At 45.5% G+C, this 11,929-nt stretch overlaps 1 protein-coding gene across 1 annotated transcript in view; it reads right to left on the reverse strand.

The window, feature by feature from the left end:
- The window catches only part of VOPP1 (VOPP1 WW domain binding protein), a gene marked incomplete at its 5' end in the record, with an annotated part of 62,381 nt that extends 61,717 nt beyond the window's left edge, over positions 1 to 664 (reverse strand). Inside the window, one exon of the mRNA XM_080611217.1 lies at positions 614 to 664. Within this exon, the coding sequence (XP_080467343.1) occupies positions 614 to 664 (51 nt within the window). The remainder of the gene's footprint in view (positions 1 to 613) is intronic.
- Positions 665 to 11,929: the final 11,265 nt, after the last annotated feature.

Consider the following 11,929-nt stretch of genomic DNA (forward strand, 5'->3'; position numbering starts at 1 on the left):
CCCCCCTTTTTCTGCTCTTTTTTTTTGTTTGTTTTTGCTTGCTTGTTGTAACTACCAAAGCTGCACAACCGAGGCTTTCGGAGAAGTTCATTCACGCTGCCACGGCTCCTCCCGAGCTGATGCCGCCGCACCTCTACCTCGCAACGCGCATTTTGCCCACGAAAGGGTACTTCAAATACAAGACGCACCCTCCATTTAACCCCTGATGAAAGGAGCGTGCTCCGGGTCCCTTGGAGGGCTAGCCTGCCTGTTAGGAATGTTAGGATGTTAAGAGCCATCCCGTGCCTCTGCCTACAGGTCCCGCCTTACTCTGTTCGGGCACACCACAAACCATCGTCTACTCCGGCAATAGAACATTAAACAGAAGGCAAAGCCAGGTCGCTGCCAAGAGCCGTAACCACCGCACCCGGGCAGGGAAGCCTCCCCCGGCACCAGAGCCGGGTTCTGCCCAGCCTAGCCCCGCCAATCCCGGAGCCAAGCCCGTTCCAGCAAGGACGTTCACCTCAAAACAAACACTACAGCACCACCCCCCGCACCCTAGGGCTAGGCACGGGCTGCCAGCTTCCAGCTGCCCCTCCGCCGGCAGATCCCCTCGCCCCCTGGCCCACCTCACCTCCCACAGCAGCGAGAGCAGCAGCGCGACCCAGGGCTGGAAGCGGTTCATCTCTCCTCCTCTTGCTGCTCCTCCCGCGGCGGCGGCGGGCTCGCCCCGGCCGGCTCAAGGCGCTGTCAGCGACGCCATCCCGGGCGGGCAGTGGTGAAGCCCCGGGGACAGCCGAGGGGCAGCGAGCAGGACAGGCTGACACACAGCCTGGAGGAAGGGGCGGTGAGAAGCCCGCGCAGGGGGCAGAAAGACGAGGCGGGGCGGGGACGGAGGCGGGCTGACCCGCCGATCCCCTCAGCCGGAGCCGGGCGGGCGGGCAGCGCCGCGGCGAGGCGAGGCGGAGGGCAGCGTGGTGCTGGGGCGGGCGGCACAAAGAGGCCGAGGGCGGGGAGAGGAATCGGCCCGCCCCGGCACCGCCTGGCGCTTCGGACCGGGAGGGTGGGAGCGGTGCAGCGGAGCCCTGCCCGGCCTTGAGGGGCAAGTAACGGGCTACTCTATTGCGGGAGAGCGAACCCGGTCCTGGCCTCGCAGACGGGCGGCCTGTGCCTGGAGGGGTCGTGTGGGGTCTCCGGGAGAGGGCAGCAGCCGGTCGGGGTGCCCCCGGTGCCGGGCCCGAGGTGGAGGAGCAGGCCCGTGTGGGCCTTGTGGAGCTCAGCGGGGCCAGCTGGAGGTGGAGGAAGATGATCATCCCCTTCTGCTCCACTCGTGAGACCCACCTGAGCGCGGTATCCAGCTCAGGGTCCTCAGCACAAGACAGTCACCTGTTGGAGCAGGTCTAGAGGAGGCCATGGAAATGGTCAGGGCGCTGGAACAGGTTTTCTTGTGAAGACAGAGTTGGGGTTGTTCAGCCTGGAGAAAAGGCGGCTCATAGCAGCTTCCGATACATGAAGGAGCTTGACAAGAGATCTGGAGACAAACTATTTACAAGGGCATGTAGTGACAGGATAAGGGGAACTCATTTAACCTGACAGAGCGGAGATTTAGATTACACATTAGGAAGAAGTTCTTCCCTGTGAGGGTGCTGAGGCTCTGGCACAGGGTGCCCAGAGAAGCTGTGGCTGCCCCATCCTTCCAGTGTTCAAGGCCAGGTTGGATGGGGCTTGGAGCAGCCTGGTCTAGTGGAAGGTGTCCCTGCCCGTGGCAAGAGGTTGGAACTGAACGAGCTTTAAGTTCCCTTCCAACACAAACCATTCTGATTCTGTATAGAGACATGAGCTGATCCATATTAGATGATGGCACCCAGTGTACAGTGTGTCTTTTTCTATGTAAGAAAGACTTGTGTGTGTAGCTGAATCATTCCATCTTCAGTGTCGGACAAAGTGATGGCCATGACGTATCCTTAGACATCTTCTAGAAAATTCAGAGATGTACTTGTCTGAAAAATATACCTCTCAGCTTCAGACTGGTTGACATCAAATAGAGACAAAAAGAAGTATCAAAATGAGGAAGGACTTGCACAGGCTACCTGTGAGTGCACAATGTCACACAGTGTGCGGGAAAGCGTTAAAGTTTAGTCACCTCTTACGCATATGACCTAGGCCTGAGAAGAAGTATGATTAATGGATAATAAAAACTGCCAGCTATTAATGGATAATAAAACCTCCTAAACTTCCCCAATTTCACTGTATGGAAATAACAACCACCTGCTGACATTTCGCTGGGCAATATGGCATCAGGAGACAGCAAGTTTCTTCCTTGAAGGCTGTAACAACAGGGAAGTGCTGAATGAAGGAGCTGTGTGTTGCAAGGATGTGCTAATTGTTTTTTAGCCCACAAAAGGACAGCGGAAGGGTACACCTCCTTCAGAACTGCTGCTTGGAAATGTGTGCATTCAGAGGGATACAGGAGAAGGTAAGAGTTTCCTCCCTTATCTATTTTGATATTCTGAGGACTAAATAGCTATCTTTCCTATAAAGCTAGAGCAAGAGACCTCAATAAACTCCAGTCTCTCCTAAACTTAAAAAACAAGACCAAACACGGGTGTCCTGCTGTTGTAAGGCTGGGAAGGGCTTGGAAAGGGAGGCTCAAAGCACTAGGACAAGGTAGGGGTGAAGCAAACACCTGGGCCACAACTATACCAGACACCTAGTCAGGGGGCTCACTGCAAGAGTTGGTGAACACCTTCCCTCTGGTCTAGGATTAGTCCTCAGACCTTTATAAGATGACCTAGGGCTGTTACTAAGCACACTGAAGAAATGAAGGGCCAGGGCAGGAGCACACCCTCTCCTCTGAAGTGTCAAAGGTACACCCTGGAGGCTGGGGGTCTAAGCCAGCCCATGCAGTTCCTGTTCCCATCTACCAGGCTGATGCAGGCCTCTCACATAGCCATAGAATGGTTTGGGTTGGAAGGGACCTTAAAGCTCATCCAGTTCCAACCCCCTGCCATGGGCAGGGACACCTTCCACTAGAGCAGCTTGCTCCAAGCCCCATCCAGCCTGGCCTTGAACGCTGCCAGGATGGGGCAGCCACAGCTTGTCTGGGCACCCTGTGCCAGCACCTCAGCACCCTCACAGGGAAGAATTTCTGCCTAATGTCTAATCTCAATCCCCCCTCTGTCAGTTTAAAGCCATTCCCCTTGTCCTGTCACTACATGCCCTTGTAAATAGTCCCTCTCCACATTTCTTTCAGGCCCCCATTAGGTACATACAAATAAAGTCAGGCATCACTTCAAAAAGGCTCCAAGTCATAGAAATATTAGGAGGACAGTTTTCAGAGCCCTGTCCTGGCACATGCCTTTATCACTAAACAACCTTCCCATTCCTAATTTTTGTGTTGCGTGACCCAGGAGATGGCATTTTGGAGACATAACGAAGACATGATGACTTCTCACGGAGAAGCCAAACAGCATGACTCATATAGGGAGACGCCAAGTGAATCTGAATGTCAGTGCTGAGCACAGGTGCTCTGTGCTGCTGCTGTATTTCCTGACAGGGGTGGTCTGACAGCCCAGAAATGGGCAGAAACCCTGATAGCACAAATTCTGGGATGACTGAGAGTGCACTAATGCATAAAGAAAAGGTAGGAGAGGAATCTGGGGTCTTGCAACCTAAGACATCGCTATCCATGGAGGCCATCAGTGCCTGCCCTTTGAGCTGATGTCCCATTATCCAATACACCTAAGCAAGAGCCAGCTGTCAGATGCATTTCAGTTAATCATTAACACATACATCACTAGCAAGTTTAGGTTGAGAACCAAGAAAGCATTAGTTTTTTTTTATCACAAAAAAAGGCTTAATCTGGGTCAAGAAAGGAAAAAAAAAAAAATATATATATATATATATATAAACACTGTTTTTACCCAATAACAGATTAGCAAGAGTGAGATGGGAGCAGTGGGCTGGAAGAATAGGAAGCCACACAGCTTCCTAGCACACGGTTTATTATCCAGGCTAGATAAGGGTATGGATATCCTATGCTATAAAATCCTTTCCAGGCCAAGAGATAAGCTGAAAAAGGAAAACCAGCTCCTGACCCAGGAATAAACGGTTTCATATTTCATTTCAGTCATATCTTGGCTCCCTTAAGTGATGTCTTCTTTCATTTCCGCCTAGCTTCAAGGAACCATCTTCATCCCCAGGGAAAGCCCATTAGCTGTAATGGAGTTCGAGTACAAATGAACTTAGCCCAGCATGTGGCATTTTCTCAGCAAAAGTGCGAGTGGCAGCAGAGCCCCTTCGAGCTTGTCTAGGTAATAAACACTTTCGCTCCACTGCACTGCAGCTAGACAGCAACGCAGGCAGGGTGCACACACTGTGCCGGGTTGACGCAACACTGAAATGAGATAAGGCTATTGTTGGAGGCAAGGTCCCTAGGTAAAAAAAACAGCCCCTTCCTTCCCATGCTGATTCCAGTCTTTCTTCAGATATGGCATTCAAAGAGCTTAATACACCAGAGCGCCCAGAGACTGCACATAGAAGCAAACATATATATCTAAAAAGAAAATAAAAAATAGTTCCAGGAGCAGTATCATAGAATGTTTAAGTTTGGAAAGGACCTCAAGATCATCTAGTTCCAACCCCCTGCCATGAGCTGGGACCCCTCTCACTAGACCATGTCGCCCAAGGCTCTGTCCAGACTGGCCTTGAGCATTGCCAGGACATTTGCGACTTCTTTGAGCAGCCTGCACCAGTGCCTCACCACCCTCACGGTAAAGAACTTCTTCCTTATGTCTAACCTGAACTTCCCCTGTTTAAGGTTGAACCCATTACCCCTTGTCTTACTGCTGCAGTCCCTAATGAGGAGTCTCTCTCCAGCATCCTTGTAGGCCCCCTTCAGATATTGGAAGGCTGCTGTGAAGTCTCCACACAGCCTTCTCTTCTTCAGGCTGAACAGCCCCAACTTGCTCAGCCTGTCTTCATACAGGAGGTGCTTAAGTCCCCTGACCATCCTCATGGCCTCCTCTGGACTTGCTCCAACAGCTCCATGTCCTTCTTCGGTTGAGGACACCAGAACTGCACGCACTGCTCCAAGTGAGGTCTCACGAGAGCAGAGTAGAGGGGCAGGATCATCTCCTTCAACCTGCTGATCACGCTCCTTTTGATGCAGCTCAGCCTATGGTTGGTTTCTGGGCTGCAAGTGCACACTGCCGGCTCATGTTCAGTTTCTTGTTGAATTACTTAGCATTAATGAAGCTCTATTTTATCTGATCGAGGCTTGCACTGCAGCTAGAACATTCACAATATCCCTTTCCTGTGGATTCTTGGGTGTTCCTCAATAATATTCATAGAATCATAGAATAGTTAGGGTTGGAAAGGACCTTAAGATCATCTAGTTCCAACCCCCTGCCATGGCCAGGGACACCATGCCCGTGATACTGCCATCATTCTCTTAGCAGAGGTGCCAATATTAACATATTTCTTTGACTCAGCCATCTCTCTTTCCAGAAATGTAAAAACACACACTATTTTTGAGACCGCCACTCCTCTATTTATTTCAAATTGAGTAACAGGTATAAAAATTCCTAGGAGGTACTCGCAGTACGTATACACACATGTATTCCATTAGACCCTATTTATTTTGAACCTAGACTGGTAAATATTTTTAAAGACTATAGTGCATATAAACTGTTCTTTATTGAGCATTTTCTTGTTTATATTGAAACAGTTGCTTCTAATACTATTGAGAAATACTCAGTTCCACTCAGTGTGTGTGAAGCAGGTAACAACTTTATTATGAGCAAACAAATACAGCTGCAAATTCTCATTTGCAACTCTGCATGAACTGTAAATCTACAATTTTGTATTTATTAAAATATGCCACTATCTCCTTCATGGATCCTATTAAAAATTAGTCAAATTCTTGTTTGTTTTCCAAATTCTGCATCCTAAGTGTAGGATCTACCTCAAATATATCTTGAGATTTTTTTTTTATGATTGTGTAAATGGCAATAGCGTTTGTCAGTAAGTAAAAGAAAGCCCTTTTAAATTACATTAAATTCAGTAAATGTCTCAGCCCTTCAAAATCACCGCTGATATCTGCTGAGAAACTCCATTAGCATTATTCATTTAAAAACAGGTAGGAAAAAATATTCATGAATGCAGCAATAACCAACCAAGACAAACATAATGTCATATCTCTGCAGCTTCTGTGGCTTGTTCAAAGCACTTTCTTTGTGTGTGCTGTGTTTTCTTAAAGATCCTATGCCTCTTTTAAGACACATGGGCCATTTACTGAAAAAAACATGACCATTTTTCCTAACTGTCTAGCAGTTTACACAAAGGTGTAGTCTCTTGACAGAATAATAGTTAAATTATAAACCAATTTCTCAGAATAAAGACTAACTTTTTTCATTACTTACACCAATAACTACTCATCATGACTGACTTTAAATGAAATTTTAAAGGAAATATTGACTCAGGACTTGCTTAACTTATAACAGTCAGTAGCTTATTACCCCCAGTGCCTCCATCTTCAATAATTACATCTTCAGTAAAAGTCTGTGGAGGTTTAGAGAGATGAGCCAGACATAGTAACCCTCCTTCCAGTGGTAATGTAAGTACTTATACCTCCTCCAACTTCATTTTTGTATGGAAAGATATTATAGAGGTGCACCAGTCAAAAAACAAATAAAGTGTACCTGATTTGTATTTTATTATTCCAATACATCCATACATTAATTTTTTAAATTTTCATTCATATCTGCAAAGTGCATCAAGAGATCAGTTTTCATATCTACTGACATTAAAAATAAGTCCCTGAATGGAAACAGAATGACTGCTTACTGGATTATACCCAGAGGCCTCCAACAGAGAGTCCAGAGTATTCCTCGTCACTATGTACTACCACACTGGAAATCTGTGGCCACTCCAGACACCATTTCTAAGAAAATATGAAATGGTTATCTATACACCACCTTACCTGGGATCCTAAAGAATATCCCACTGTTCACACTCTGTGACTTTCAGACTTTCTTGGTAGAGTCAGATATTTGCCCGTCATATTAAACAAATAATTCTATATCAAACAGTATTTTGAAAGGCAGCAAGTACAAGATAAGCATTAGTATTCCAAAGGACAAAGCTTATTGATTAAACATACTACCCAATGCAATCAGAATAGCTGTGTCAATCAGATCAAATGCTTTTTTATTCCGTTTTCTCAATCAGGAATGAAGTTTTATCCCCTCAGCAAAGATACTAATGCTTCATGTTAGAGAAGTCAGGAGCTCAGAGGGATTATTTTTTTCCCTACAAGATGGATCATTTGTAAATGCGAACTCTTGTCTGCAGTCCATGGTGAAAGGACAAACACTGGCTTGGTGGAAGGATTAAGGAAGGCTAAGTTCATTCAGAGTGTTGTTTAGGACAAAAGCTCAGCGCCAACAACACACTTCAGCTTTGAATTCCTACTTAGGTTCCTATTATTGATTTCAGTGGATAGTTAGAAGTCTAAACACATGCTGTTAGAGCTAGGGGTAGTCTGCACTACTTCAGACCTGAGCACCATAAGTATGAAACACTGTCAAATTAAAGTAGTAAGTTTTCAAGCTGCCTTCAAATGGTTTGTAAGGAGACAGAAGAAGGTCTTCTGGGCAGATGCTCACATCTGCCAGGGGAGGACAGGGCTGAATTACATCTGTAGAAGTCAGGTAAAACAGCCTAACGTTGGCCAGACAGAACCAAGGTCAGAAAAAGAGTAAGATTTTGTCAGGAGGGTCTGAAAGCCATGAGAGGATGATGGGACAGAGGGAGATAGGGCTCTGAAGAGAAAGGCACGGTACAGAGCGCAGTGACTATAAGCAGTGTGTTGCACACGGATGGAAATCAACTGAAATAGAGTTTCCTAGTGGTGATAATGATGGCCTGCAAGCCATGGAGTGGTAGTGCTGTGGGGCTGATAAAATACAGTGTGCATCCTCCCATAGGAAAGTGACAGCCCGTGGTACAGAGGCAGGGTAGGGGACAAGGGGGTGGTAGAGCTTCTCCCCTTATGAGCAAGCACAGAACCAACAGCCGCTGAGGTTGAGTAACCCAGCTGTAATTTGTATGTAAAAATATATAATGTACCAAACCACTTTTTGTTCCAGAGTCATTTTTAGGCAGTACAGCAAACTGCAAATGAAAAAAAGGATGCTCTGGCTGAATGTCTGTGCATCCCTGTCAGTGCTTGGTTACTCTCTGCTTTGCTTACCACAGATTTCTTCTACAGAGTAGACACTTGTTTTAAATACATGGTTGTTCTCTCTAAGTTAAAAGAAAAGAGATGAGGAAAGTAAAGGAGTGTTGGCAGAGACTAGAGAACTTGAACTTATCGTCAGGAGTATGTGATTTATACAGATGCTGTCAGTGAGCTGTCTTTGAGCTCAGGAGTAAACGCCTGGGGAATGCAATTCCAAGCACATGGTGGCATAATAGAAATGCAAAGCCATCCCCTGTGGCCTGTGAGGACAAGCCCCCCGGAATGAAATAGTCTGAAGCACTTTATTTTCACTTTGTCTTAGCTCATCTCCCTGTCCGTGCAGTGAACAATCTCTCAACCCCTACAGCAATCTCAATTTGTTCATATTGTAATGAGACGGGGAGCAGATTAAGCTGTTGCTGGACTGAAACAAAATGAACACTAGATGTATTCTAGAAATCACAAGGGGTAAAATGCAACTAATGTCAGAATGACAAGAAATCAGAACAATACTAATGGGGCATCTGATCTGTAAAACTATTTTCAATAATGGAAATTATGTAGGGCTGTTAAAACAACTGTGCAACAATGCTGTTCGCTCACTCTGATGTAGCAATCTTGGAAAGCCTCATGGGGTCCATCATGAAAAGGCAGACTCTTTAACCTTTAATCAAAATTCTTTGAGATGTGCTGTCTCCATCTACATTCACACACATGCAACACTTAGGGAATATTTGTCCGCAGTGGCATCTCCATCCAGCTATTCTCCCAGGTTTTATTACTGCTGCTACTACCACCTCCACTACCAGGGTTACATACAAAACCACAAGAGGGGAATCAAGCATATCTCCTGCATTCCTGAAAATTCAGCAGGGACTAAAACAGAGAAAGAAGGTCAGTGGTAATAGATAGATGAGTAACCTTTCCCCTCTCACTGAGTGATGTCCTGGAAGTGTGCCCAGTGGGTGACCCTAAGCACTAAACACTTGGTTGGTCTACAGTGAAGCAGTCTCGATGATAGGGATACACAGCTTAGATAAAAGTGTAGGGCAGGCAGATCTGCAAAGCTGGCTGGCACAAACAGCATGAGGTGTAGCAGAGCCACATTGTTTAAACTCTGTTGTTTAAACAACTCATGTTGTTTAAACTGTGGAAAAGGGTTGTCCACTGCATGCTCATGTGAGGTAATGAACTGTCAGACGAGGAAATTTCCAGGAGGGAATGATGAGTCAAAGAAGGTGGATGGGGAATACAGGGGGTCGAGTGTAGGTTTGTCCCTTGGGCAGGGTTTCCGAGCACTTATCCCAGAGTTTCATAGTGCTAAACCATTCAAGCACAAAACACAGCACTGATACAAGTGCTGGCACCTGGGTAGCTTTTGCTGTCTAAATGAATCCTGAAAGGCTGTGGACAAGAAAACTTTAGGTTTGCTGGAATATAAACAGTGAGGCAATTTCTATGTCAAGAGTGAAGAAAGAAGCCCAATGGATTATAGATTCAATAGGTGTAAGAGCTCCTGAGTGAAGATACTGCATAGTGGGGTTTTTTCACCCTCAAAAAGAGTGTCTCCAACCATTTGCTGTACCTTCTTCAGGAAACTTGAGGACCAGAGCCAAGAATTTCTCCCAGGCAATAGTGCAAAAAGGAATGTGCATGCAGGCACTGAAGTGTGTAAGGCCCTGTGTGAGGAAACTACCTTAGTTTTCTCTAGGTGTGCATTACTGCTTATCTCATAAATCAAGCTAACTCCTTCAGCTGAAGAGTATCAGTTCACTAACTCAAGATGCATTCTGGCATCCTGGTTCACGGTGTAGATCTAAATGTAAGGGCATAGTAAACAGTAAAGTCCGTTGAAGTCAGTGATTTATTATTTGCTTGGCCTTAACAAGCCTCTAATGCTATTCAGTGTGGACAAATATCTCACACCTACCTAAACTCCACTACAGTGTTTATTGTCTGAGACTCTCCTTCCCTGTTCTGAACCACTGCAGTGTGCTGTGCATTGTTAAATAACTTTCAAGGAGCTTCATTTTCAACTATGCTAGATTTTTTATTGGCACAGCTTGCCTTATGTTAGCAACATTTGCCCTGTTCTCAGTCAATTTCAAGTCCAGTCATTCAAATCAATATTTATGCTCCCATGCCCATTTCTTGTAATGCTCCCTCTTCCAGCTAGCCCACTCTTGAAAAACCACATCATGAGCATACTCTATGGTGTCCTTATGTTTTATGAAGGAAGGTTTGGATTTTCTGAGCTTGCTGATACCAAAGAAGAGGCAATGTGTGCCCAACTGCAGAAATAAAGCTGTTTATTGAGCGCAGGGCCCAGGATGTGGTGGGGCTAAATAACACTTCTGGGATACAGGGATGTTAAAAAAGCAGTCCTACCAAACACCAAGGGAAGCTGATAATCTTACATGGCACACTATAGCAACCACTGCTACACAACACTGTATACTATGATGGGCATGTGATGGGCATTAGTGCTTCTCAGATAGTAAGGATTATGTGGCATTCAAATAGAGATATCCCAGGAGCATTAACTGGCAAAATATTTGAGATAGAAACCCAAGATAAGGCAGAAACTGCTGCAACCACTCAGAAATGGTACAAACACAAGATGGGTTCCTCCAAAAGAAAGGAAATGTTTCTCTGTTCATTGCCCCAAGTATTTCCATCCTAAGTCATCCCATTCCTTTCTCTCTCCTTTCTTTTCAAAATAGTAACTGACTGCACAAAGAAGGAAGAAAACAGCAAATCTGAAGTGTCCCAATACTTTTAAGATGGCAGCTATAATGCAGCCATAGCCCAAAAAATAACAAGACCATTCTACAGTCAGTGCAAAACACCATTCATTCCCAGGTGCATTTTTAGACAGATAGATTGAATTCTTAGTAACAAACAGCAAAGCACACAAAAGAGCAGAAAATGGGTTTAAAACAATAACAGTTTCCACATTGAAAAATGGATCCAAAAGAGAGTCTCTTTGGGCTGCAGCTGTGTTAAAAATTGGCTTGAGGAGAAAGAGTTATGGTGTGATACAGAATTGTGACAAATTGCTCCCACATATAGCAGGAGTGTTGGAGTCCTACAGCTCAGTGTAACAATCTTTACACACCCATGCATTTGATAGTGAAGTAACAAGCAGGTGAGTATCAACAAGCCAAAAAGCAATAGAGCTTTTGCCAGTGGAGTCAACAATTCAGCTTACCATACACACAGCAGAGCGATACACAGCAGCAAATGGCCATGTCAACACCAATTATTTACTGATTATTATCTAGGTATTATTAATAATAGGCATTGCTTTGCCTTTTGCAGGGATTCTGCCTGCAAAGAGAGATGCAGTTCCCAAGGTAAACTGCTTCTGGACTCTACTTCGGATGAATATCCATTATCCTCTTGTCCTTTTTTAGTGGTGGTGGGAGCTATTTACAGGAACAATAGGACTGTCAGGAGAAAATATCCTTCTTAAGGAGACATCAGTCTGCTTTTCACTCTCCAGAAATAACCACTCAGTTTTAAGGGCAAGCGTAAGAAGATTGAACCAGCCAGTATTCAAGCAGCAGCTCAGCCTCAAAGTATTACACTGTGCCTAGAAAGAGTTAGAGTCAAGATGTTTGTTGTAGATGAGGCTGGTAACGTACATCACCCTCCTGTCTGCTGTATTCATAACCCTCATGAATGACAGACCTTGGGCCTGTGCTG

The sequence above is a fragment of the Psittacula echo genome (genome assembly GCF_963264785.1).
Source record: "Psittacula echo genome assembly, chromosome: 2".
Lineage (NCBI taxonomy): Eukaryota > Metazoa > Chordata > Aves > Psittaciformes > Psittacidae > Psittacula > Psittacula echo.